Consider the following 26,962-nt stretch of genomic DNA (forward strand, 5'->3'; position numbering starts at 1 on the left):
GTAGTCTTCTAAATAAATGGTTGGTGAGCACATAGAATTATCTCTCCTATAGGCATTATCCCAAGTCTATTGCCTCTAAGGCTACTTTTTTTCTTCAACTAGGAAATCTATAAACACCCAGAGATCATACAAGATCATGGTAGTCATTGGAATGATTTGACAACGGTAGAAGTGAGAGCCTAATAAAACTGGGTGAAAAAGCATTCATGAACCCTTCTACCAGTTTGATGATGCCTTAGGACTAGGAAACTTGAGATAACATTTATTGAAAACCTACTGTGTACTCGAGGCTTTCATGTACACAATCTCACAATTTACAGAACCATGTCAGTAAGGTATTAGCATCTCCATTTTTATACAAGAGAAAATGGACCCATAAAAGGTCAAACAGCTAGTAAGGGAGAGAGTGAGGTTTGAACCCAAGGCATCTGGCTCCAGGTTTTACAGAGAAGCGCTGAGGCCTCCTGGTATGCCGAGCAGGCCAGAGTCTCAGCTGTGATTTAAACAGCTCTGTGGCTGTCAAGTCAAATAGGACAAAGGCAACCCCACCGCAATGAAAGGAAGACCAGGCCCCTGAGCCCCATTGACCAGCATGTCCCAGGATGCTACAAAGGGGGACAGCTCTGTGGAGAAAGGGCTTCCTATTTCTCAACACAATTTGAAGGGAAAATAGTCTCCACAAAACAAACCCTAAGGAAGCTGGGTCAGTAGCTGAGGAACGGATCACTCCCTATGTTCTTCAGCAATGAATGGGGGGCGTTCTGGCAGCGCAGCCACGGGCAGTCCACATTCAGAGGTTTGGAGGACAGATTTGCATGGGAACAGGGGAGTGGAGCCCCTTTAGAAGAGAGGTGGTCCCGCCCTCCAGCTCTGAGGCAACTTCACCATTTTTGGGCAACTGGTTCCAACAAGCCCCAGTGCACGGTAGGAGCAGAAAGCAATGAATTGGTTTATAACTAGACCCTCAGGGCCCAGCACAGCGAGTAGGTCCTCAGTAATACTAGGAAGGATGGATGGACAAGACAAATTCTTCTCTTCTCACACTCAGAATCTACATTTGTCATGACAGATGCTCAGTATATGGTGCCCCAGTCCACATGGATAGCACTTTACAGTTTATAAGGCACCTTCTTATGTCCTGTGACCCAGAGGCTGCCCAGAGGTGGGCACTATTATGCTTAGGTTAGAGACCTCTGTGGAAACACTCTCCCCTTCTCCCAACCTTCTAACCTTGACCACTAAGTGGAATGTCTAATCTCTTAGAAGTTTATGGAGAAAGCTTCATGTCTTTTTCTCACTGTGAGATAAGTGACTTATTTGACTGGAGAGGTGGGGGGGGGGTCATCTATACTAATAAAAGGGTAATATGCTAATTATACCAGACATCTTCCAGACATCCTCCCAGACAAAGCCACGGTGGTGGGGGCCAAGGCAGAGGTAGTTAGGGGTGATCAGGCCAGCAGGGGAGGGCAGTTAGGGAGTGATTAGGCCGGCAGGCAGAGGCGGTTAGGGGCCTAAACCGGCAGTCAGACATCCCCCGAGGGGTCCTGGATTGGACAGGGTGCAGGCTAGGCTGAGGGACCTCCCCCCTGGTGCACAAATTTATGCACCAGGCCTCTAGTTGTACATATGTGGTTAGACCTCCCTCTCACCCACAAAAGGTTAAATAAGTTGATGTGTGAGAAACAAAGACTCGGCCCAGGGCCTGACTCTTAGAGAGCATTGAAGAAGTACTCAAAAACCCAGCCATGAGCTCTAATAAACAGTAGGTTCTCAGTCAACACTGATTCCTCCCCAGGATATGCTGGTCTTAAAACATCTATAAGAAAGAAAAAGCCTCTTCCCTTTTTCCACACAATAAACGTGGACTGAGCGTCCACCTTGTGCCAGGCACAGTTCCAGGAGCTCCTGTCCTCGGGGAGCTGCCATTCTAGCAGGACAGATGGACCATACATGACAGATAAGCTATAGCACATCTGGTGGAGAGGAATGAGCAAGGGGGCTGTAAGAGATGGGGGTGCAGGCAGCAGGGGCCAGAGCCCGCCTGCTCCATGAAGGTGCAGCTGCTGCCCGGGGCACTGATAGGGAATTAGGGCTGAAGAGTGATTTTCTACAGTGTCTAAGGCAGCATGGGCTACAGAAAAAAAGCTCCCTAGACACCTGCTTTCAGGTCTACAAAGAGAGCCACCCTTCAGAGCAGAAGAGCAGGGCCTCTGCTCGTCAGCACAGCTATTGCCAGCAGGAAGGCCTGGTATTTCCATCTCTGCACCCTGGTGTCGGTGGTGTTTGCTGCACTGACACTCCGAGGTCTGTGACACGTGCGATGTGAACCCATCCTGTCACGAAAGCACCACCAAAGGAGGTGTGTGATGAGGGTGATGCTGAGAATCACGGTGACACCAGCTCACCTCTGTTAGCACCTATGACATACCAGGGCTGTTCTAAGCACTTTATAGGGATTAGATTCAGAGGATGTATTGTTATTCCCTTTTCATAGATGAAAAAACTAAGCCCCAGAGAAGTGAAGTCATTTGTCCATTTAACTTTGGAGAGATGTACACACTGGCCACTGTGTGAGGAGTCCCCTTGGACTAAGGGACAGATGAACCTCTGGAACTGGCCTCAGGGGAGGCACAGAAGCACCATGCAGAGGGGACTAAATGAAACGAGATGGCTTTTGTCAGGTGCCTGGTTTTGAGCCTTGCTGGGGCTTCATGAAAAGGGCCAGGCCGACCTGGTTTGGAGCCCTGCCTTTCCATTTACCTGCTGTGTAACCTCGGGCGAGTCATTTTACCTCTCTGAGCCTCAATGCCTTGGCAGTGAAAAAAAGAAACAGTGACTATAAGGTATGCAGTGGGGTACCTGGTACTGGTATGATTCCCTTAATCTTATTTCTTTGGGTGGCTAACGTTTCTCCATTCCACTATGAACACAAGCTCTTATGTATTTTCTACCATCCTAGCCCCCTCTCCAGTGGGTGAACTTATCATTTTTTCTGAGCAGCACCGAACACGGCAGTGCCTATCACTAAAGTAGATTCACCCGCCCTTAGGTTAGTGAGCCTGGGTACAGCAGTGAGGGGCAGAAGGAGCCAACATCTCGCTGCTCCCAGGCTCCTTGCTGTCCCAGTGCCCGGGCAAGAAGATGCGTGAAAACCTCCAGACCCAACAGTGCATGCGGTGGGATCCAAGCAGCCAGGACAGGGCTTGGTGGCCCTCCTGGCGCTCAGACCCCACAGCCTTTTCCTTTAACATTTTATTTTCAGACAGCCACACACAGACTCACAAAAACACATACAACACAACTTTTGTAAGCAGAGCCTTTGATTGAGTCAGAAACGTAACTTATATGGCCTGGCAGAAAATGGCTGAACTAAAGCTCTTTCTTTTAGCCTTTTTTATTGGTAAAGATTCTCAAAAGATTAAAAGTAGGTTAGGAGAATAATACAACAGCTGTGTTTCCAGTGTGTACCTGACAACGTCTTTTGTAGAAGTGAATAATTACATGAAAATCACTTCCTTCCCACCTCTTTCTCAGCCCCCTCCGGGTTGCTAGGCACCCTCTCTCCTTCTTTTGGCTAATGCCACATACAGAAGCCGATGAATACAGTATGGCCATTATGAGGGAAGGGAGTCACAGGAGGAGGATTCAAATGCTCCCTCCCTGGCGGACTCAATGTGGGGAGCAGGCTTGGGGGGGGGGGGGGAGAGGACTCTGATATATTTAAATGCTAATGCACTGGGCAGGCGGCAGGGCGAGCAGGAACAGTGGTGGGAAGGGGCAGAAGCTCTTGGCCTGGAAGCCCCACTGGAAATACGTTCTGCAGCCTCTGGCTCCAGTGCCAAGCGCTTCCCTGGGCAGCCAGCCCTGGGGGCTGACACGGGCCCTGCCAGTAAAGTGTCACTGGGCTGAAGGGTTGCACCGCAGGCGGTGAGGAGCTGTTCAGTTCGGTGAGGGGAGCCTGGGCGTGCAGGCTGACCCTGGTGGCCCCTTTGTGTGGAGCAGGGAGTGGGGTCACTGCGGCTGGGCCTTTGCCTAGAGGCTAGACAGCCGTGTCCCAGTCACAGAGCACAGAGGGAGCGGGTAGACCATCGCTGGCACTGGGCCAATGGTAATGATCTCCATGCCTTATGTCAGTGGTCGGCAAACTCATTAGTCAACAGAGCCAAATATCAACAGTACAACGATTGAAATTTCTTTCGAGAGCCACATTTTTTTAAACTTAAACTTCTTCTAACGCCACTTCTTCAAAATAGACTCGCCCAGGCCGTGGTATTTTGTGGAAGAGCCACACTCAAGGGGCCAAAGAGCTGCATGTGGCTTGCGAGCCGCAGTTTGCCGACCACGGCCTTATGTGGTAGAATCCTGGCGGCTGTGCATACCTGTCTGTCCCTTAATCAATTGCATGAGAAAATCAAGACCTATTTTACCAAAGGACTAATAGATGAGGTTCAGAGCAGTGGAAACCCTGGGCAAGGTCTGAAGACAGCACACTCTCAGTTCTGAGCTTTTCTCAGAACTGTCTATGCAGCCTCAGGGGCTACATGTTAGAGACAAGGTCTTCCCCTTGACAATGTTAGTCTAGAGAGAGACATTATTGGCATGTTGAACAGGAAAATTCATTGGGCAGGAATATCCTATTCGTTGCAGGAGTTTTAGGATCCCTGGCTCCCACTCTCTAAATGCTAGAGGAGGTCTAGTCATTGTGCAAACCAGAATGACACCCCACATGTTTCTAAGTGACCCCTGGGCAGTGGCCCTACCTAGCCCTGGTTGAGAACCACTGAGGCAGGGAGAGACTGAACGGGTAGCAGTGGTGAGGCTGCAGAACCCAAATCCCATCACTGGGGAGCCCAAGGCCAGGTCTTCTCTGCCAAACCAGATATGAGCTCCTAACCAAGCCCCAAGATGGCAGTTCTCCTGTGTCAGCTGAGCAAGCAGCCAGGATGAAGCCTCATCATCTCCCGCCATAACCACTTCTCTCCTCTAATAACCAGGGAGCTGGCTCGAGGCAGAGAGTTATGGAAAGAAAGGGCACGTCAGGATGCTCCACAAGCCACCATGTACACTCCAGGCTCAGGAAGGACTCCTTGGGAGGAAAACGAAAACGAAAACAGCCATGATTGCTGAAGGCAGCCGCCTCTGCATCTGCCAGAGACGGGGAAGTAAATACACGTAATCACATTATTATATTCATTGTTTATAGTTTAGCTCCTCCAACTAGAATAGAAAGATGCTCCATGAGAGCAGGAAGTTTCATCTGTTTTTTTCACTGATGCATCCCTGACGGTTCCTTGTACATGGAACTGCCTGGTACATAGTAAACACTCAAAAAATATTTGTTGCAGGCCCACAGATGCTTAGAGTCTCCAGGACATAGGAAGGGACCATTCAAGGCTCATGCAGAGTCCTAGCTACCAGGCCACGTAGAGAACGTGCTGGGCAGAGAGGGTTTGGACACCAGGTTCCAATTCTAGGTTTCCCAGGAAGTTCCTGTGTGTTCTCCCTAAAGTTCTTTCTTTTCTCCTGACCTCTCCTCTGCTCATCTGAACTGAGAGGTGACAGCTTTAAATGACACCGGATCCTTGGGAGTCTGACTAATAAAGCAGCAAGTCCAGAGTGCCCAGGGCAGAGGGCAGAGCAGGTCTGGGCCACTGGGTATGACCGAGTATAGCAGCATGGCAGGCCTCCCACCTGCAAGCTTTGAAGCCGACTTCATGACCACAGCAAGGTCTTGGAAGGGGAGGAAACAAGAGGGATGGCTAACCTCCCAGTTGGACTAATGGGACATGTGACAACACTGTCACAACACTTCCTCTCAAATGATGCTCCAGGACTGTGGCATCGGCTCTGGGCAAAGCTGCCAGGACAAAGGGGCTGTCCTCACTCCTCACACCTCCCTCAGTGACTTCCCTGGGCATGGGCTTGAGCAACAAAACTAAGAATGATAATTTTAAAAATAAATCAAGGCATGAGTGTTGAAGTATTTAGGGGGTGAAGTGTGCTGATGTCTGCAACTTACTTTGAAATGTATCAAGAAAATAAAATGTATGGATGGGTAGAAGGCTTGAAAAGGTCTGTGATGAAGCAGACACAGCAAAATGTGCATGCCAAAATCTAGGTGGTGGCTATGTGGGTGTCCCCTGTGCAGACAGAACCAATGAGACAACAGAGAGGAAGCTCCCATCCCAGCACTGAGGAGATGAGTCACATCTGCAGAAAGCGGAGGGCAATGCTTCCCGGGACACATCCGTGGGGAAATGCATGCTCTGTGATCACATCAGTGGGGATAATGTAAGGAAGGCCCTGCCTTGCCCGGGTGACAGTCAGCAAGCCAAAGCAACCGTAAAACCTAGGAGTTTTCTGGGATTCAGTTGTCTCCTCCTTGACATCACCTCAAAGATTGAAAACAGGCCTGAATTCCTTAAACCATCATCTGCCATTGATGGATTTGTCTGACAGTCCTTAAGCCTCATTTTCAGCCACAATTTCCTTCTGGATGAGGCAGAACAACCTTCCAGGGTTCAAGGTAGAAGGAGGAGATAGGTACAAGGATGAACAAGTACTCATCCCCCCAGTCGCGCTTAGCAAAATTTTATGGATTCATTTTATATTCCATCTCGGAGGCACTCACTAAAGGAGCCCATGTCTGTTTTTTTCCTCTCTGTTTTTCTTAGAGAGCCCTTTCTTTGTTTCACTCTTTGTGTCTTCTCCTCTGTCACCTATTCTAAGGTATAAACAGTTACCATGGCATCCACTGTCCTAGCCAAGAGCACAGTGCTGAGATGACCACATTCTACAACAAGCATTTAGTAAGCACTTACTGTGTGCTGGGCAATGCAAGTCGCCACGGGAGAGGCATGGTTGAAAAAGATGTTGTCCATGTCTTGGGTGATGCTCAAGTGTAGTTTGGATTATCTTCCTAAGTATGTTAACCATATACTTGCTCAGAGTGACATTTATCTGACTCTTTCCTCCTGTTACTCTCATGGCCTTGAGAAATCTTAATACGCTGTCATCTATATTGGAAATATGTGAGTGACTTCCCCCTTTCAGATTATTTATAATATAAAAACATTCATATGACCACAGATAAATCATCTCATCTCTTTCTGGGCCTTATTTTCACAGAGGGCATTTTAAAGAATTAATTCCTGGCTTCTGCCCCTTTTTATTAACCAGACACATACAACTGCTAAAAGGAACTTTCTGTCAGCATGAAATAGCTCATGGGCATGGGTCAAAAGTGGGAAAAGAAAAGGAAAAGGCTATTGATAGTGAAAATATTGAAAATTGGTGAACTTACTTGATGCCCTAATTTTATGGCTGAAGAAACTGGCACAAGGAGGCACATGTCTGTTCAAGCTGGGTCCCCTGATTCTGAACCTGAGCGTTTCCCACTATGCAGCACTGTCTCCTGGGGGCAGGGGAGGGTGCGAAGTGCAGGGACCAAGGTGTTTATTCATTGGAGGTTGAGCTGTGTCCACTTGCCTCTAACATTTGGGATATCTCCAAGGTTCTAATCAAGGAGACAGAGCTATGTCTGACCTCTTTGTGAACATTATGCAGGACTCAGCGTTTGCCCTGCAGGGCTTTCCAGCACTTGGCCTGCATATGAGAAGTGAGGGAAGTGGAACACGAGGTTCACACACCAGTGAGTTTTCACAGAGAACATCAAATGTCACAATCCCTGCAAACTAAGATGTATCAAAGCCCCATCATCTTGCTGCTCACGTACATAAGAAATCCTTGCTCTCCTTGCTCCAATCTGTGCCAGCTTAGAAATCACCAGAACAACCAGTGTCACCCCAATAAATTTAATAACATGGAAAAAAAAAGAAATCATCAGAACACATTGCATTTGCAAAGCACACTTCTTTCTAAGAGGAGTTGCAGGAGGCAGTCACAGCATCCTAATTATCAGAACTGCAAGAACCTCTCTGCAGCCCTTGTGTTTCTTACAGCTCTGTTGTATGTGTAAGCCTGTTTGATACTCTTGACAGTCATCTGAAGTAGAAAGGATAGGGCTTATTAAGATGGGAGCCCAGAGAGGTTAAGCGCTGTCCCAAGGTCACATGGTAGTGAATCAGGACCTGATTCCATGTCTAATCTAAGCTCTTGATTTCACAGATGAGAAAACAGGCTCAAAGGGTGGAAAGATAACATGTGTCAACTGGAAGTTCAGCATTCCAGTCCTCCACCAGCTGTGACCATGGGTAAGTCATCTCTTCTCTCTGGGACTCAGCTACTCATTCACAAAAGAAAAAAGTGAGCCTTAACTCTCCAACTTTTTAAAAACAGCAAGTACAAATGGGTTCTAAAGAGCTTATTGTCAAATGTCTTGATACATATGATTTTACTCCATGTGTTAGAAGCAAATTTACTGTTAGAAAATATATTCGTAGGTAGTATGAAATAAGAACTAATCACCACAAACATGACTTGATGAATAAAATTAAGCATGAATGCTTAAATTAAGCATGAATGAGTAAGGGCTATTTCCCTTAATATTAATGTACTGCTTGAACATCCAGTATGTCATATTCAAGACTAGCACATAAAGAGAAGCAAATATTGAGGGTTAACATTTTCACAAAAAGTATAACTATGAAATATAATAATCATTTTAAATTCATAACCTGCTTTTAAAAGAAAAACAGAAAGTTCTCCCAAATGCCAGAAATGAGAGAAGTCAAAGTTGAAAGGTGAGGAGGAGGAGGAATAGTCCCAGTAACATATGGGGATAGCCAAGCAGACAGAGCCTGAGAGGCTTGGATTTAAATCCCTTCCAGAGGATAGAGCGAAGATTGTAGCCCCTGGGCATGACCAAAAGCTGAGTGGGCTTACAGTAAAGAGCAAGGAGCCAGAAAAGCATTATCCTATAGTGAATGAGATATTAGAAAACTGCCCCTCCGCCCAGACCTCAACAAGGAAGTGCCAGGTATGAATGTGACCACCCAAGTTTAAACTGTAACTTAAAAAATTACCACCCTATCATTCCATACCCAGCTAAACTACCATTCGAGAGTGATCGTGAAATAAAAATCTTTCAGACATATACAGATGAAGGGACCTTAGTTTCCACAGGCCTTGTTGAAAGAACTACTAAAGGATGTACCTCAACAGGAAGGAAATTTAATCCAGTAGAAAGAAATGAAAATAATAGGGAGCAAAGAAATTGGCAAACATGTTATCAAATCCAAGTAAGGATCAACTCTAAAAAGTATAAGGCAGTATGAAAAAGTGGCAAACAAGAAGAATGATGGAGGAATGTAGAATTTGGAGGAAAATTTGTGTCTTATGGTATTTTCTCCTTCAGAAAGAAGACACAGCTAGTTAACAGCCAATCTAACTCAGCACCCACATCTTCTGTCTTTCCACTGTCCTTGAGGGGATAGAGAGACCCTTTCTTCCCAGCCTGAGGCCACTGCATGTGCAGCTACCACACCCTTCTCTGCACTTCACAGGGGGACCTCCCAATGCAGCCCTTTCTGTCCAAGACACATGTGGCCACAGTTCTGGTCCTGATTCCTCAAGGGGAATTTTTTAAAACTCTTCTGGAAACAACCAAGCCCCTAAGGATCTGGAAACCCAAAATAGTATGACTTCAGAGAGAGAGCCAGGGGTCACTGCTCCATTTCCAAGTAGCAGGTACAATTTGAGTTTCAGTTTCCACAGGCTCCCCTGCTTCTTGGGCCTTTCTCCCTCTATAGCACTTCTGTCAGAATTTTCTGCAATGAGGGAAATGTTCTATATCAGTTCTGTCCAATATAGTAGCCCCTAGTCACAAGTAACGGTTGAGCACCCAACATTTTACTAGTGAAACAGGAACTGAACTTTAACTTTTTGTTTCAATTACTGTAAATTTAAATAGTGAGATGTGGCTTATGGCCTCTGTACTGGACAGTGTAGTTCTATGGGTGGCAATCCCTGAAGGGATCAATCCCATTCCAAATTGATCCCATTAGTGATGGGTCCCCCTTTGCAGAAATCCCTGGAGTGAGTGAGTTCTCCCTCTCTCTGTCCTAGAGTGTGAGCATGGGCAGGTGGGTGGCCCCAACACCCAGAAAATCCTTCTTTTTCTTTTTAAAATCCTAATCCGAGGATATATTTTGATTGAATTTAGAAAAAGAGAGGGGGAGAGAGAGAGAGAGAGAGAGAGAGAGAGAGAGAAACGAATATGAGAGAGAAGCATCCATCAGTTGCCTCCCACACACGCCCCAGTCAGGGATCAAATCTGCAACCTAGGTATGTGCTCTGACCAGGAATCAAACCAGCAAACTTCTGGTGCATGGGACAATGCTCCAACCAATTGAGCCACCTGGCCAGGGCCCAGCAAATCCTTCTTGCTCACGTTACTCAGCCCAGCACCTCTGCCTCCTCTGACCACAACCCTCATTGGTGTAGTGTGTCTAACAGGTCTCAGCTGGCCCTGAATGCTCTCAGACCAATGCTCCCCAAACATCTATGTTATATAAACCAGTGGGAGATGTTGCCAAAATGCAGTCTCTGAAGAGGTTGCATTTCTAACAAGCTCCTAAATAAAGGTGATGCTGAAGCTGGTCTGGGGACCACACTTGGAGTCGTAAAGGTTTAGAAATGTCAGTTAGCTCTGCCTATATGCACAGTGACAACTATCATAATAATACTTAACATTCAAATCTGTACCTGCTCTTTTGGTCCTATCTGTTCTCAATAGGCTTTCTGTGAGAACAGGATGGGTTAAATCGGTTCATGCTATGCAGTGCCACAAAAATGCCCCAAGTTTTGGTCAAGAAAATAAAATAAAAGGCATATTCATCTCTGGAAAAAAAATAACAGCTCACATTTATTGAGCATTTCCTTTGCACTAGATACAAAGCTATGCACACCATTAACGAGCGTTATTCATTTAATACTCACAACAACCTTTTTTACAGATGGGGCCATTAAAGCACAGAAAGGCTAAGTAATTTGCTTGAGGTTACATAGTTAGGAAGCAAATGAGCTGTGACTCTAATCCAAGCAGTCCATGGTAATCTCCACACTATATCTACAGCTCTGGTTGAAGCTCAATAGGGATTTCGATTGTTGGTGGATGAAATCTTTTTAAGAAAAATATGCTAATAAAATAGCTGCACACAGATGTTTATAGCAGTTTTATTTACAACTGCCAAATGTAGAAGTACCAAAGATGTCTATCAACAGGTGAATGGATAAACAAACTGTGGTGCATCCAGACAATGCAATATCACTCAGTGATAAAAAACAAACATGCAGGAACATTAAATGCATGTTATTAAGGGAAAGAAGCCAATTTGAAAAGGCTACAGAAAGCTCAGTGGTTCTCAGTGGTGTGAGGAAGAAGGAGGAGGGGTAAATAGGTGAGGACTAGGGTTTTTAAAGCAGTGAAACTATTCTACGTGATATTGTAATGATGGGTACTGGACATTATTATGCATTTGTCAAAACCCATAGAATGTACAAGACAAAGAGTGAACCCTAATTTAAACTATGGACTTAGTTAGTAACAATGTATCAATACTATATCAATCGATGTAACAAATGTACTGCACTAATGTAAGATGTTAATAATAGGGAAAACTGGGGAATAGGAGTGGGTAGGTATATGGGAACTCTATTTTCTGCTTAAATTTTCTCTAAAGGTAAAATCACTTTTTTAAAGTTGATTAGTTAATGCATACCATTTTATGTCCAACTTTGGGGATGGGGGATCCCAATGAAGGGGTTTTAGTCTGCTGTCTCAACTTTTTTTCTTAGGTGTGATTCTCTGTCACAAAATCCAGTCCTACACCATTCACGTATGTACTCTCTGGTCTTTGTTTATCTCAAAATAGCCTTCCCTTCCCCGTCCTTAAAAGACCAAATCCAAGGCTACCTGTTTCATAATGTCTTCTCTGGGACAGGCAATTGGAAATAATTTTGCTCTCCTCTGACTGCAGTCTTTTATCTAAACAATCACATGGCATCTACCACCCAGCCAGCCATCAATCCACCCACCCATCTAACCAGACACCCATCTAGTATTGAATGGGAGCCTAACATGTGCCAGGCTCTGTGCCAGGTACCAGAGAGTCCACAGTGGACAAGATAAACCAGTTCTTTGCTTATATGGAGCTGACATTCCAACTGGGAGAGACTAACAGTGAGCAAATCAACAAACGAACACAGATTGCTTCAGACAGCCATCAGCTCTGTGAATAAAATAAAACAGGGGCTTAAAGTCATGGGGTTTATTGGAGATGTTTGAGCTTAGCTGGTCAGAGATTACCTGACTTTGGAGCCAAGACCTGTAGGGTGAGAGGGAGCTGGCCATGAGACCATCTATGGGAACAGGAATCCAGGCAGACAGGATCTGTGGCAGGAAAGAGCCTGGGATGTCCAGGGCCGATTGGGAGATGGGACCAGGCCACGCAGGGCTCCTTCGCCTTGGCCATGGTGAACAGTCTGGATTTTAATCCTCCAGCAGGCGGAAGCTACTTGGGGTGGGGATGGGGTGTTGTAAGCAGAAACGTCAGACTTCTGTTCCTGGTTATGACAGACTGAATGGCTGGTAAAGGAATAGCCTGCCTGCCATATGCAACAATCAAAGCAGACACAGTGCAGGAGGCAGCCGTTCTCAGGCAGTGGATAACGTGTAGGGCACACCTGCTATCCTTGAGATGTGGAACCTCCCAATGGGGGTTTGACCAGCCTTCCCCCTGGGAACAAGAGCTGGAGTCCAAGAAGAACACACAGACTCACCAAGCTGAGGAAGCAGGGTATAGGGCAACTAAAAATAGCTGGAACCTATAGTGTGGGGCACCAGAAAGGGGGAGCTGTGTAGAGCAGGGGCCCCGAATATCTACTGGAGGTCCCCTCAATGCTCTGGCTGATGGCTGGGTTGTAAGCATCCAGGGCTTTCAGATAGTGCCTTACGGGGTTAAGAGTGCAACAGAGACACTAGAGGCCGGACACTACCAAGTAAAGAGCACTGCCTGGGAACTGGGGGTCCCAGCCTGCCAGAGAAGACAGATCTAGTCAACACCAAGTATTCAACCTTGGTACCCAGCTAAGACACAGAAAGACCTGCCCTTAGGAGCAGGAACCATGCCCTAGGGTAGGGTTTCTTTACCATGGCACCATGGATACTTCGGGCTAAATGATTCTTTGTTGTGGGGACTATCCTGGGCATTGTAGGGGTTAGCAGCCTCCCTGGTCTCTACTCACTAGATGCCCATAGCCCTTCACCAACAAGTTGTGACAATCAAACTGTTAGATGCCAAATGTCTCCTGGGAGGCAAAGCTTCTGGTTGAGAACCATCACTCTAGAGTAAGAACTACTCTAGACCCACCACAATAAAGCATAAAGACAAGCCCTGATGGGATTTACAGGGGTGACAGAGCTTAGAATCCTAGTAAGTCCAATTGAGTCCTATTAAGTTAGAGACAAGGAACTCTAACTTGGAAAACAAATTGGGATCTCCACAGGTCCCAATAAATAACATACAGGTTAACCTATATAAATTTAAAGTGATCAGCCAGTAATTGAACTATCTATTAAAATAAAAACAATACTCTTTACAGCAAGCATGTCAAACTCAAAGGTTAACACGGGCCAAATAAACAAGGTTTAAGTTTATGTGGGCCGCAAAAAAACAAAAGCTTCAATTTTCATAGAAACATAGGTTTATTTCTATAGAGACATGATGAATACAAAGGGCTGAAATAAATGAGTGATCGTTAACATAAAATAATAGAACATTTTAATAAAAATTAATACTTTTTCCTTGAACATTAACTTACCGGACACTGAATAACTTCACAAATTAATAAGTGTAACACAAATAAACCTATTTTTCTTGTTCTCCAAAAGTGAAATATTTCCTGTTGCGCACACCAAACAAGTCAGTACAAGACTAATGACATGGCAACCGGCTGCTAAAATATTCGCTGCTAGTATGAGTGGAGAGAAATGGTGCGTCTGCATGTAAGGTGCATAAGGGAAATGAATGCAACACGATTATAGTAATCAGTCATTAGTGAACGTTGTAGTTTGTTATTAATAATTATGTATAACAGGATATTATAAAAATTAAGTTACAAAATTTTTATTAAAACGTTTCTTACATACCGTTATATTGGCTGGGCTGTAAAAATATTTATTGTGGGCCGCATGCGGCCTGCGGGCCACGAGTTTGACATGCTATCTTACAGGAAGATAAACAGAATCCAGAGCATCCACAACACAGTATCTACAATATTCAAGCACAATCCACAGTTTACAACCAAAAACTACCAAACCAAAAAAATCCCAGAAAATATGATCCATTCACAAAGGAAAATACATTCAAAGAACAGCAGCAGGAATTTGCACAATCAGGGGTTCCTTTTTCCAAGCTCCTACGTCTTCTATGTGAGGAAGGGAGTAGTGGTGGGTGAGTCAGAAGCCCACCTTGGAGGCTATTCGATTAACCCAGAGGAGGCTGCCTCGTGCCTCAGTTGTTTAGGCTCCATTTAAACTACAGTGTTCAACGTTGGTGCATATTCTCAAAATGGAGGACTATCAATTTAGAGCGGATAAGTCGAGAAAGAATAAGCAAATGAAGGAATGAACAAACGTCATGACACTGGGGATCAGGAGAGTAGAGAATTGTCCCAAAGTAGAGGTGAAGAGTTCCTTGTTGAAGGAGGAGCCCATTGGCTGCTGACCAGGTTACTACACAGGTGATTCCTGCACTGGACGGAGACTAAACCCACTCAATTCTGAGATTCTAGGATTCTTCCAAAGCATTTATGTAGGATCCTCAAAAACCCCACAGCCAGGATTGCCAACCCAGGGCTGGGCAGAGCCAGGGCAAGCCCAGAAAAATCAGATACGACAGAGAGTTTCAGCACTGCACCCTTTGCATGGCCGAGTTAGACTCACGTGGTCAAGTGCTACCTGTGCAAGCACGAGGCAAGTGCTTTAACCTCTTGAAACTTCAGTCCCCTTATCTGTAAGACCTTTAGGACATAGATTTTAAAATACTCAGCATCAAGGAGATAGGACCTTATGGACTTATCTTATTGGTCATGGGAATAATTATATGGCACTTAGCTGCTGGGTCTAGAACAGTAATTTTCAGCTGAAAATTACTTGCTGATTGAGTAAATCAGATAAATTAAACGATGAGCTGATCAAGCACAGGACCTGACATAGAGTCCGTCATCAAGAAATGATAACTAGTATCACAACTCCATTCAAGCAGCTCTTCAACCACTGAGGCTGCAGATTAAGAAGGTGCTGCTGAAACTGCTGAGAATAAAAATCATAAAACTTCACCTTGCGTAAACCTGTGGCTGAAAGAATTTAATGAGGTTCCCCAGTGGTGCACATAATCTCAGTGGTGTGTACAGGAATTCTGATTTCATTGATAGGCAACTCTTAAGAAATTTCAAGCACTCAAGAAAAGAAAAGAAGCACGGGAGGTTAGATTAGCAATGCATCTCTAACTCATGAGGAGTTTACCCAATGACTCAAAGGAGTACCCCATGTGTCAGATGAACTTCAGCCCTAACACCACCCTTCACCACCGTTATCACTGGCTTACATATGTCTCTCCCAAGAGACTGTCATCTCCTTGAAGACGAGAACCATATGTGATGGGATGCTGCAGCCCCAGTGCCTGGTACTGAGAGGAGCAGTGACCCTAACCCAGAATCAAATATGCTGAAAGGAAACCCTGGGGATTTTAAGTCCCAGGGGATGGTGCCTATGTCGGTGAGGCTTGTAATATTTTCAAAAACATATCCAATGTCTCTAAGTCAATGTCAATTTTGTATATTTTAATTTGAAAGTCCAATAGCCAAGAGGTCCATTTTTCCTTGGGTCCTTACTTGGAATCAGAGTATACTGCCACCAGGTGGCAGCAATTCCAAAGTCACATCCAGGAGGCTCATCAGGTAGGGCTTTAAACCAGGGTCTTGTTTTTCCTGATTTGTCCTTCTGTGGGGTGGGGAAGTGAGGGAGATTTGGGGCTCTGAGGTACTCTCACTGTCTGGGTATCATTTTACCCCATCCCCAGGATTTGGACATTTTAGCTGCAGGCTCCAGGTCCCTCCATGGAGGAGGCCAACTTGGGGAACGTGTGCATACCCTGGGAAAGCAGACCCCACGTTTTGGATCCCTGACAGGCCTTTCTGTTCTTGCCCTGAAAACACACACTCAAAACACAATGACGAGTGAGAGTGGCAGGAATCTGGGGCAGGGAAAATGTGATTTCCTGAAAGAGCCACTCCGTTCCCCAAAGACTAAAAAGACAGAAAATAAAAATTTGAGGGGGGAAAAAATTGAGTGGAAGCACTTCACACTTCAGAGAGAACACAGGGCTGACAATGAAGACAAATAGATGTTTAGAAAGTTATAACAGACCACGGAATGCAAATTGCCAGCGGACAAAGGAGGCGAGCTGCTGTGTCGCTTCAAGTTCTTGACGAGAAACTTAATTTACTGGATCCACAATAAAGACACTTGGTTCTGAGTTCAATGCCTACTCTTGGTCTGTGGAGCCCTGATTTGTCTTGCTCAGCACCAGTGACCTGGAGGCAAAATGAGGAACACCAGCAGTGTTCCTGGAGCCCTACTGTGTGCCAGGCCCTGGGCTGGGCACCAAAAGTAAGGACTAGAAGAGCTTTCGCATTCACGTGTACACTTGCTTCATAGCTCCCCTGTGCGGCAGATATTCTATCCCAGCCATCAGGTGAGAGTCCTGAGCCCAGAGAGATAAAGGGGCAGGCTGGACGCCACCCAGGTCGTCAATGGCAGCAGAGTGACTCAAATCTCCTTCCCTCAACACCAGGGAGAAAACCCTTCTCCCTGGATTGCAAGCTGACAACTGCAGTATATGCTACGTCACCGTAAAGTCACACAGGTTCTGCCAGAAACTGCTCTTCTTTCAATCATTCAAAAAATGTCTACTGAGCTCCTACTGTTGGCAGGCACCGTTCCAGGGGCTGAAGACCTAACAGTGAATGTAGCAGGTAAATTCTCTGCCCGCATGAAGCTCACATTCCAGCCAGTAAAGGGACTGATACAAAATGGACCGTGTCTGAGATGTGGGCAAGTGTCACTGAGAAAACCAAAGCTGAGAAGTGGACAGGGTGGGTGGGCGGGATTAAGGGGTGTGACTTTAAACAAGGTGGTTGGGAAGCCCTCACTACACAGCCCTTGAGACCTTAACACACTGAGAGGAAGGGGTTCTCCTCACTCCCAGGAGCCCCACAGCTGAGCTCTCTACCTGCTTTCCGTAGTTGTCTGGCCTCACTCGGTGGGGAGCAAGAAGGGGGTCACTAGGAATTCGCCCACTCTCCAGCTCAACACTTAGCCTTCATGTAGAATCCCTGACACACAAGCCCAGAGGGGTTGGGGCGGGGGCCCCAAAGAGAATGTTTCCTTGTCTGTCTGAGGCCTCAGGAGCTTTGCACAGCACCCTGTGTCCCTTAAGAAATGTAAAGGAAGAGCAGACAGGCCGGTCTGAGCTCCTGAAAGCAGAAGGGAAGGGGAGCTGGGGCCAGGACTGGAACGAAAATCCTGGATCAGGGAGAGCCACAGAGCTCCTTGAACTCTATCACTCTGTTTGGGATTCGAGGAGAAGAGCATCCTATGGGGCAGGAAGGCAGCCTGGGGACTGTCTTCCTCCTGTGGGTCATTGCCTCCACCTGCACAGGCACCAGCCCCCCTATCCCAGGCACCAGCCTTCATAAAACTCCAACATGTGTGTAGAGAAGCAAAGCCCTGATGGTAACATGCAACCTACACAGCTATTTCTGGAGACAGGGCTGGCTCTTCAGGCTGCAGGAGAGACAAGGTAACTTGGGGGTGCTGTCTAATGCCTGCAACATCAGCTCTCCGCCCTCAAAAGTCCAAAAGGAAGGATGAGAAGCTCTGAACTCACCCAACTTTAGGCTCCTAGGGAAGAAGGGGTCTTACTCATTCTACACACGGTGTGCTCATTTCACCACCTGAGACCACCTCCCCACACCCAGGGCCTGGATGGAACAGCCCAGGGGACTGAGGGGCTCAGGGGCAGGAGATGTACACGTGTCCTGGAGTCACCCACTGACCAGCCCTCTGACCTCTCTGGGCCTCTCCTTCCCCAAATATCTCCTCCCCATCTCTCCACCCACAGTGGTTCCAGAAGCAACCTGTTGGTCTCTCTTAGCCACGGAGGCCTGAACATTGCAACTTCTAGATTATTCCCAGGAAACTAGGGTGTTCATACGCCCAGGCCAGCAAACAGGCAGGCCTAGTGACACTTTCTGGGAACTTGCCTTCCAGGTGCAATCTGAAGTGCAAATAAGAAACTAAGTCAAGGTGATTATTCAGAAAAAAAAAAATCTGAAGTTGGTAAAACTTCAAAGTTGGTGAACACTACCAAGATATCCAAAACCAAGCCTTTTACTGACTTCCTGATAAAATATTTCCAGTCGACAGCTCTCCTGACCTACTGTCTCTAACTTTGAGAATGGTGCCTCAGTTGTCTCAGGGGGGATCACGTGACTCCATGAAGTCTAACACTATCCCAGGACATTTTTCCAGCCCTGGCTGCATCCTAAACAATAATTATAACATCATGGTTTTGATGTGATATTTTTCCTAAAGCACATTAAAATATATAACAATAAAATTTTTTTAAAAGTTCCTTTATCAACTGCATCCTCATACTTGAACTTCATAGCCATCTGATGGGGCAGCAGGTATAACCTGTGATCCCCATTCCAGGAAAGCGGGGACTTGGCCCCAGAGAGGTGAGGTGCCTTGCTTGAGGCCACACCACCAGCAATGGGAGAGCAGGAATTGAAACCTGTGCCCTGCTACTTCCTGTGGTCTGGGTATGCACAAATGGGAACTATTGGAACTGGGTAGTGTGGATCTGTTGTTTTCTTATGACCTCACCTCCCTTCAATTAGGAGTTCTCCCACCCAGAACGCAGGAACCCTAAGATATGATGGGGTTGCTAAATTGCTGTGTGACCACAAGCAAGTGGGTCAGCATCTGCTTGTCAAGTAGACGTGCTAGCTGGGACACTGCAGTTCTACAGGCTGCCTCCCCTCAGCCCACCGAGACAAACCTTGCATGATGCACCAGCTTTCAGAGTTCGAGGAGCCGTCAAAGGAGCCATGAAGAGCCCTTCTCAGAGGCAGTGTGACTGTACACCCCACCACCAGCCTTTCAGCCTCTGGAGCAGTTTGAGAGCAGGCTCAGAGCTGCTCGCACCTTCCTTTCCAGCCATGCTGGGCCCTTCCTGCAACACCGCAGCTTCCAAAAAGCACCAACTATGTGGAATCTTGTTTTCCTTTCCCTTTGGGTCACTATCCTTATCTCTGCTCCAGACAATCAGCTATCACTGTTGCTTTTGGGGACACACACACACACACACACACACACACACCCATGATTTCCTGGCCATCGCCGGTAGAAAATAAAAAAGTAGTACAGCTCACAGACTACGGGTGAGTTGGAGGTTTTTAAACATTTTGCTAAAGCAACAGTACCTTTCTTAAAAATTGAAATAGCTCTGGTTCTTACATCTACTCAGCAAACATTTACTGAGCACTTACTATGTACCATGCACTGAGCTAGCCAGGGACTGGGGACACAGTGGTGGACAAAGCAGATGCAGACCCTGCGTCTAAGCTGCCTTCTCAGCGAGGCCTTCCTGGCTGTCCTGCTGGAAATGGCAGTCCTCACCCCCTGCACTCTCTCTTTGCTGCTATGTGTTGTCTCCGTGGTTCCAGTTACCATTTCATAGACGGCATGCTTTACTCTTTAATTTTGTTTACTTCCTTCCCCAACTAGTATATAAACCCCAGGGGACAGGGATCACTGTTTTGTCTACTGTCTACTGTTATATGACCAATACCTAGACAAAGCCTTAATACAGAGTAGGTACTCAGGAAATAGCTGAGGAGCAAGTCATACACATAACAACTAGATATATATATAAAAATAGCTGAGGAGCAAGTCATACATATAATAGCTAGATATATAAAATTATACAAATATTTCATTGCAAACATGGTAAGTGCTTTGGAAAATAAGTACAGAATACTAGGGGTGCATGGTTGGCAAGTGGAAAGATGTGTCTGACAAAATGGTGTTCATACTGAGTCCTACAGGATAAGTGGATGTTAGTCAGTCAGATAGGGTGGGAAGGGAAGGCCTGAGGAAGAAAGAAGGAGTGTTCCCAGGAAAGAAACAGCATGTGCAAGGCAGAAAGGAGGCCGATATCTGGAATGAACTGAAAGTTGGGGACAGCAACAGGAGATATAGCAAGAAGGCAGCTCATGAGGGACCTTAGAGGCCCCCTTTTTGGATCTTATTCCAAAGACCACAGGGAACCCCAGAAGGGATTTAAGCAAAGAGGTACTCATCAGAATAATATTTTTAAAAAACCACTCTGCTGCTTATTGGCGAGTGGCCTACACTCTTGTAGTTGTCAAGTGGGGAATGATGGTGGCCTGGACCAGGCTGGTGGCAGCAGAGGCAGAGAGCAGCAACGACGCAGTAGGGGGTCGGGTGGGAGTCAGAGCCCATCAATTATCCCCTCCCAAACTTTTATGATCCCTAGACTCCCCTCTGAAGTTTCTTAATAATAATGATGCCCAGGTGCCCTCTCAGATCCCCAAAACTGAATCTCCAGGGTGGGGCCTAGGATCTGCATTTTAACATTTTCTGGTGTTCCAATCATCAGCCATGTAGGGAAACTGGGTGATACGCAGGACCTTGACTGACCCTGAGGACCAGGAATAAGGAAGCCTGTGTGCAGAGAGAAGAATGGGAAATCTGTCCTGGATTAAGGCAGAGTTTGTAGATCTAACAAAAGTCCACAGATCCGTGATTTTGGAAATATGTTTTCCAAAACTTCTTCTCCAACTGAGCCTGTGCCATCAGAGGATGGAGTGGGCAAGGCCAACAGTCAGGAGCTGTTTTCCTTTCTCTTAGGGATTCTGCCTGCAATTAAGGATGCTGGGTCAGGTGCCTGGTACTGCGCTGAGCCTGGGGCCCCTCACAGCAGCACAGCAACTGAGAGAGAAGTGAGCCCACATTGCTACTCCACCATGCACCTTAATGCACCGTGACGAGGTACATCTGAGTTGCACTAACTAGCACCCCTATCCCAGGCACCCCTGTAGCACTAACTAGCACCCCTCGAACATTTCCACCCAAGTTCTCCTACCAGGCACAGCCTGCAGACTTGAAATTTCTTGCAAGCCTCATGTTCTAAATGCAGATTCCACATTCTACTGCATGATTTATGTTTGTTTCAACAGAAAAATGGGCGCCTGCTCACTCACTCAATTATCTTTGAGCACGTTATTCACACACTGGCATTACCTGGGGACCTCTGAAAGATACTGATACCTGAGACACAGCCCCAGGGAGGTTCATTTAATTGGTCTGGGTTGTGCTCTGAAATCTCAGAGTTTCAAAAGCTTCCCAGGAGCTTCTAACAAGTAGCAGAGGTTGAGAACCCCTGGGCTGTAAGATGCTCTGTTTTCATCTCTTATCTAACATACCCCAGGCACAGCACCACGTACCCACTTACAGAAGCTTAGGCTTAGGCATTTACTACCCACTTTTCAGAACAGCCAATTCCTTACCAAAGACACCTAAGAGGCCAGCCAGTTCTAACCTATTATTTCTTTCTGTGAGCTACCCTTGCCCCGCCCGCCCCCGCCCCTCCGACACACACACACACACACACACACACACACACACACATCAATCACCAACAAAGACCCAGTTTCCCTCACTGAGATGCATGGCTATTGAGATCAGTGATCTTGGGTGGCGGGAAAAGTATGTTTTTATTTTCGGTAACCTCTAACTGAAATTTAACATTTCCTTCCATTGTGACTGCAGGCAACAAACCACAGTACTGTTAGCAGTAGAAACCCCAGATGTTTTCCTATAATAGCATAGACACCTCCAAATATCATTTGTTCTCATTGTTGCTTTGAAATCACGAAAATTATTGGACCTCTTCCTGGATCATGCTATTTAATGTACTGATAGATAAGCGCATATATCATTACCATGTCACAAATTGGTCTTTTTTTTAATGCTCTGGTGGTTGTATTTCACTATATTTGATTTCCTATATATTTTGGCAATCTAGGCATTGAAATTTATTAATTCTGAGAAGAGATCTGCAGGCTTCCCACCAGCTGTTGAACCTCTGTGGCTGGCATCAGGGGCCTGCAGAAAGCTTCCCAGGGGTGGTGGGCAGCTGTGCATCTAGCAAAGGACACTTACCTGTGGGTCAGAGAGCCGGGTGAGGTCAGGGTACAGGTAGAACTTGATGCCTTCGGAGGCCCCAGGCAACGTGACCCCTCGGATCAGGAGGATCAGAAGCATAACGTAGGGGAATGTCGCGGTGACATATACAACCTGCCCAAGAACGGAGAGACAAGAATCAAGAAGGGGTGACAGTGGTGCGGATCGCGGCAGGCCCCTAACATCTCACAAGAGCCAAGGGCTTCCCTGGGCAGCAGTACGAAGTGAACCCTAACACAGCCTCGGCTCCCGCCTCCTCTCCCACCACAGTCCCCTCAAGGGCTGGGTCCTTCAGTGAGTATCTGTTGAGTGATGCTTGAGATCACTGCTTTTCAAACATTTTTTACCACAACCCACAGAAAGAAATATACACATCACAACCCTGCACACACTGAGCTGAAACAGGAAGTGTCACATGTATGTCCGTATTTTCTACTCTATTCCTTTTTTTTTTTCTTTTCAAAAGCTGGTCATGGCCCTCAAAATTCACATCATAATTCACCCAAGGGGCCAAAATCCACATTTAAAAAAAAAACAGTTTTAATGAAATTCTAGTTTTAATAGTCAAGGATGGGATGGGGTAGGGTAGGCAAGAGAAGAGGGAGAGGGGAGCTGTTTGGGGCAGGAAAGACGCAGTGTTTTCTGGAATCATTTCAGTTTGGTCTGCTTGGAGAGTAGCTAACCACAGGGGCATAGGAGGTAACTGAAGCCAATGAACCTGAGAGGCTCCCTCAGCCCAGGGATTCCGTGTAAGAATCAAGGCAGTGAAAGAAACAAAATCTTCCCCGAGCTTCCTCACCAAGAGGTGCTTAGGACAGGTCAATACCTTCACAGACTATTGGAGTTCCTGTCCTGGGGGCCATGCCCCCCACCCGAGGTCCCTGCAGGACTCAGTGTTCCCTCCAGTTCTGATTTTTTTCTCTTTTGTCACATTCTCTCCTCCATTCACTTGGTTCCTTCCTCTCAGTGAGACCTACCTATTGTATCTGTTTAGATCAGCAATTTGTCAGTATTTGGGAGCCACAGACATGTCTGAGACTCTGATGACAACTATGGACCCTCTCCTCACTTCCCCCAAATGTGCATGGACACAGATATGTGTACAAGCTTTTTTTTTTTTTTAAATATATTTTATTGATTTTTTACAGAGAGGAAGGGAGAGGGACAGACAGCTAGAAACATCGATGAGAGAGAAACATCGACCAGCTGCCTCCTGCACACGCCCAGGGATGTGCCCGCAACCAATGTACATGCCCTTGACCGGAATCGAACCTGGGACCCTTCAGTCCGCAGACCAACGCTCTATCCACTGAGCCAAACCGGTTTCGGCTTTTGGATGGTGCAGAGACTTTGACTCCCCAGATAAAAGACTTGTGCTTTAAGACCTTGGATCTTAATTCTTCTAGTGCTAGTGTAGCCTCTCACCCCTTTCCAAGTGAGGCTTTCTTTTACCAGTGTTTCAGCCCTTCATGTCATTCATTCATTTATTCATTCACTCACTCACTCGTCCACCTACTCACCTGCACACCAATAATACTCCTAGGTACCAAAGACTAAGCTAGACTCTGGAATGTACAAGTAAGAATGAGTCACAGGATGGAACTTTCTCCTTCAAGAGGCTTCCCTACTGGTAGAAAGATAGACATTCAGGTAGGCAGATAATTCATTATGTAATCAGGGGGACTGCAAAGGATGGTGGAGCACGGAGAATGAGTAGCTAACCATAGGGGCTTTCAGGGAGGGCATCTCCAAGGAGGTGATCCGGGTATTGGCCTATAAGGGATGAGTAGGAGTTAGGACTTGAGGACTGGGACAGAAGGAGGAAGAGAATAAAATTCTATTACATCCCAGGCACAGAAATGGCTATATTTACATAGAATTTCCTCTTGTTTTTTTTTATTATTCATTTTATTTTTATATAAATTAGCATCCTAGAAAAACTGAAACAGAAACATTAAATACAGTATTGTACATAACATCGGAGGGATTGAAAGGACAGAAAGACTATGAAGCAACCCACTTCTACTTTGCACTTAAACAACAAACTAAAACACAGGATACTATACTTTAGATTTTTTTAAATGCTCACCCGAAGATAATTTTATTGATTTTAGAGAAAGAGGAGGGAGGAGTAGAGAGAGAGAAACATTGATGTGAGAAACATAGATCAGTTGCCCCCCTTATGCACCCTAACCAGGAATCAAACCTACAACCTTTTTGGTGTACAGGATAACACGCCAACCAACTGAGCCACCTGACTGGGCAGAATACTATACTTTATATTAATACAAACATAAGTCATTTGGTTGCTAAGTGACAAAACAGTGACCTAAAACCAGTCCTCAAAGGAAATAAGAGCCAGCAGGGGGTAGTATCCGTGGGTCCTGCTGATAGAGGCTGTAGGCTAGATTATGTCATGAGACAACAAACCTAACCTACAATACGGCACCATCCTCAGCTCACTCAGATCTCAGCCCCACCAATTTCAGCACCTGTTTCTGTATCAACCATCAGATCAGTCGACACATCATGTAATCAGTACAAACAATCTCTTGTTGTCATATACAATATAATCCAGAAAAGGTGAATTTAAATCAAATATATAATACTAAGAGACCAACAGTTAATGATAATAATAATAAAAATTAGAGGCCAGCAGTCAAGAGGGGTGATGGCTTCTGCCCAGAGAGCGAACATGCTATAAAATCTCCATTTCCGCTGAAACTGGTTTGGCTCAGTGGATAGAGTGTCAGCCTGCCGACTCAAGGGTCCCAGGTTGGATTCCAGTCAAGGGCATGTACCTTGGTTGGGGGCACATCCCCAGTAGGGGGTGTGCAAGAGGCAGTGATCGATGTTTCTCTCTCATCGATGTTTCTATCTCTCTATCCCTCTCTCTTCCTCTCTGCAAAAAATCAATAAAATATATTTTTAAAAAAATCTCCATTTCCTTTAGCTTCGTAGGCACTATCATAGATCTTCAGCATTTCGTGTAAATCCTTAATTCTCTTCCTTCAAAATGACACCCCCTCCCAAGTTAACCAGCTTCCATCTATGAAAAGTCAGCTAAAGATCTATTACTTTCATTGAATAATTTCCACTTACATGTCTGTTGTATGGCAAAAGATTAATTATCCAGACCACCCAGGTCCTGATTAATGATATCTCTGGAGGTTAGCTATCTTGCCTCCCAATGCGAATAAATTTAAGGAAAAGAACTTTACCATGCAGAACATAAGCACTGAAAAATCATAGAAATTTGTCTTCCATCTGTGGGACTACCTTGATGTGACTAAACTAGTCCGTTATTATTTGACCTGTCGGTTTTGAGTGGACTGGGCCACTGGAGTGTCATGAAAGGGTCACCTTTGACCTGACCAAATGGATCCTCTCCATGCCCTGGCAATGTATATAGCAGAGGCATGATTTATTAAATCACTGCTGCTGATTTTGAAGCAGTTCTATTGTTTAAAGTTCTAAATGGATGCTCGGCTTCTACATTACACTTGATATCATGCCTTAATTTTTATACTCCTTTTATAAAACCACGAGGGAAATAAAATATGCAGATTAATTGCCCGAAAGACCACAGTGCAGACAATGAGTTAGCTGCCAAAATGGAACCACTGGCTGGCAGGCGTTAGCTAGAAAAATTCCTTTGTAAGCTGAGGCCTGAGAGCCTTGAGTCATGGTACAAAAGGTGGTTTAGGGGCATCATTATGTAATGCACACAAGTGGAGACGAGTCTAAAAATTGAAAATGCAACACTGAGGACAGCCTGTATCTGTTGCTGGTACCACCTCTCCTAAAAGCCCCTCTAACCTGTTTCTACCCTCAGCCATACTAGACACTTGGGCATCATCTTGGATTTTTCCTGAGAACAGCTGTAGACTGTCCAAACGATACAGGTCTTGTCATCTGGAGACTGCACATAGATCACATGCATGCTGCCACACCCCTCCTGTGTTCATCGCAGGCATCGTTAATTGATCACAACACTCTGCAGCTCAGCCTGGCTGCAGCCCCAGACCCTCCACACTGGACTCCAGTTGGGAAGAAACCCACTCTCAGGCTACCCTTGATCTCGTCCATTTTTCATGTGTGCATTATGTCTCCTGCAGGTCCTTTGTCCCTGTCCTCAGAATGGTAAGATCTGGTTGCTGAGCTCAGTCAGCACTGCTGAATGTGTGATGCATGACACCCGCAGAAGCAGTGTGAAGGCGGAAAAGGAGACTAGAGACACAGGCTGGAAGGGTCTATGTTAAAGGGATTCAGCCTTCCGACTGACAGCGGTTGGAGCTGGGTCTCCAAGGAAAAGTAGGAACAGGAGAGGCCATGTCAGGCAGGGGAGATGTGGAACTAGCCAAGGAAGTGGGAAAGGGCACAGAATGTTGTCTCCTGGGATGGCTAGGAACCTCCAGGTTGTTCTCTAAGTGCTCAAGCTGGAGACAGCCTCACCTCTTTCCTCAGGTTCTTCCATATTAAACCAGTGGTATCAAGTGCTGCCAACTCGATCCCCAACTATATTCTAAAATGACACCTGCGCTTCACCCCCTTCATCAGGGCCCTTCATCGCCTTTCTTCTCCATCATGCGTCAGCCCCACACTGTCCATTCTGTGGCACCAGTTTCAAACACATGAGTCTGGGATATGCTTTCCTGCTCC

At 46.0% G+C, this 26,962-nt stretch overlaps 1 protein-coding gene across 1 annotated transcript in view; it reads right to left on the reverse strand.

The window, feature by feature from the left end:
* The window catches only part of SLC6A11 (solute carrier family 6 member 11), a 104,987-nt gene that overhangs the window by 23,316 nt on the left and 54,709 nt on the right, over window positions 1–26,962 (reverse strand). The window contains exon 6 of the mRNA XM_008152064.3: window positions 22,280–22,414. Coding sequence (XP_008150286.1) covers window positions 22,280–22,414 — 135 coding nt within the window. The remainder of the gene's footprint in view (window positions 1–22,279; window positions 22,415–26,962) is intronic.

The sequence above is a fragment of the Eptesicus fuscus genome, chromosome 18, assembly GCF_027574615.1.
Source record: "Eptesicus fuscus isolate TK198812 chromosome 18, DD_ASM_mEF_20220401, whole genome shotgun sequence".
NCBI lineage: Eukaryota > Metazoa > Chordata > Mammalia > Chiroptera > Vespertilionidae > Eptesicus > Eptesicus fuscus.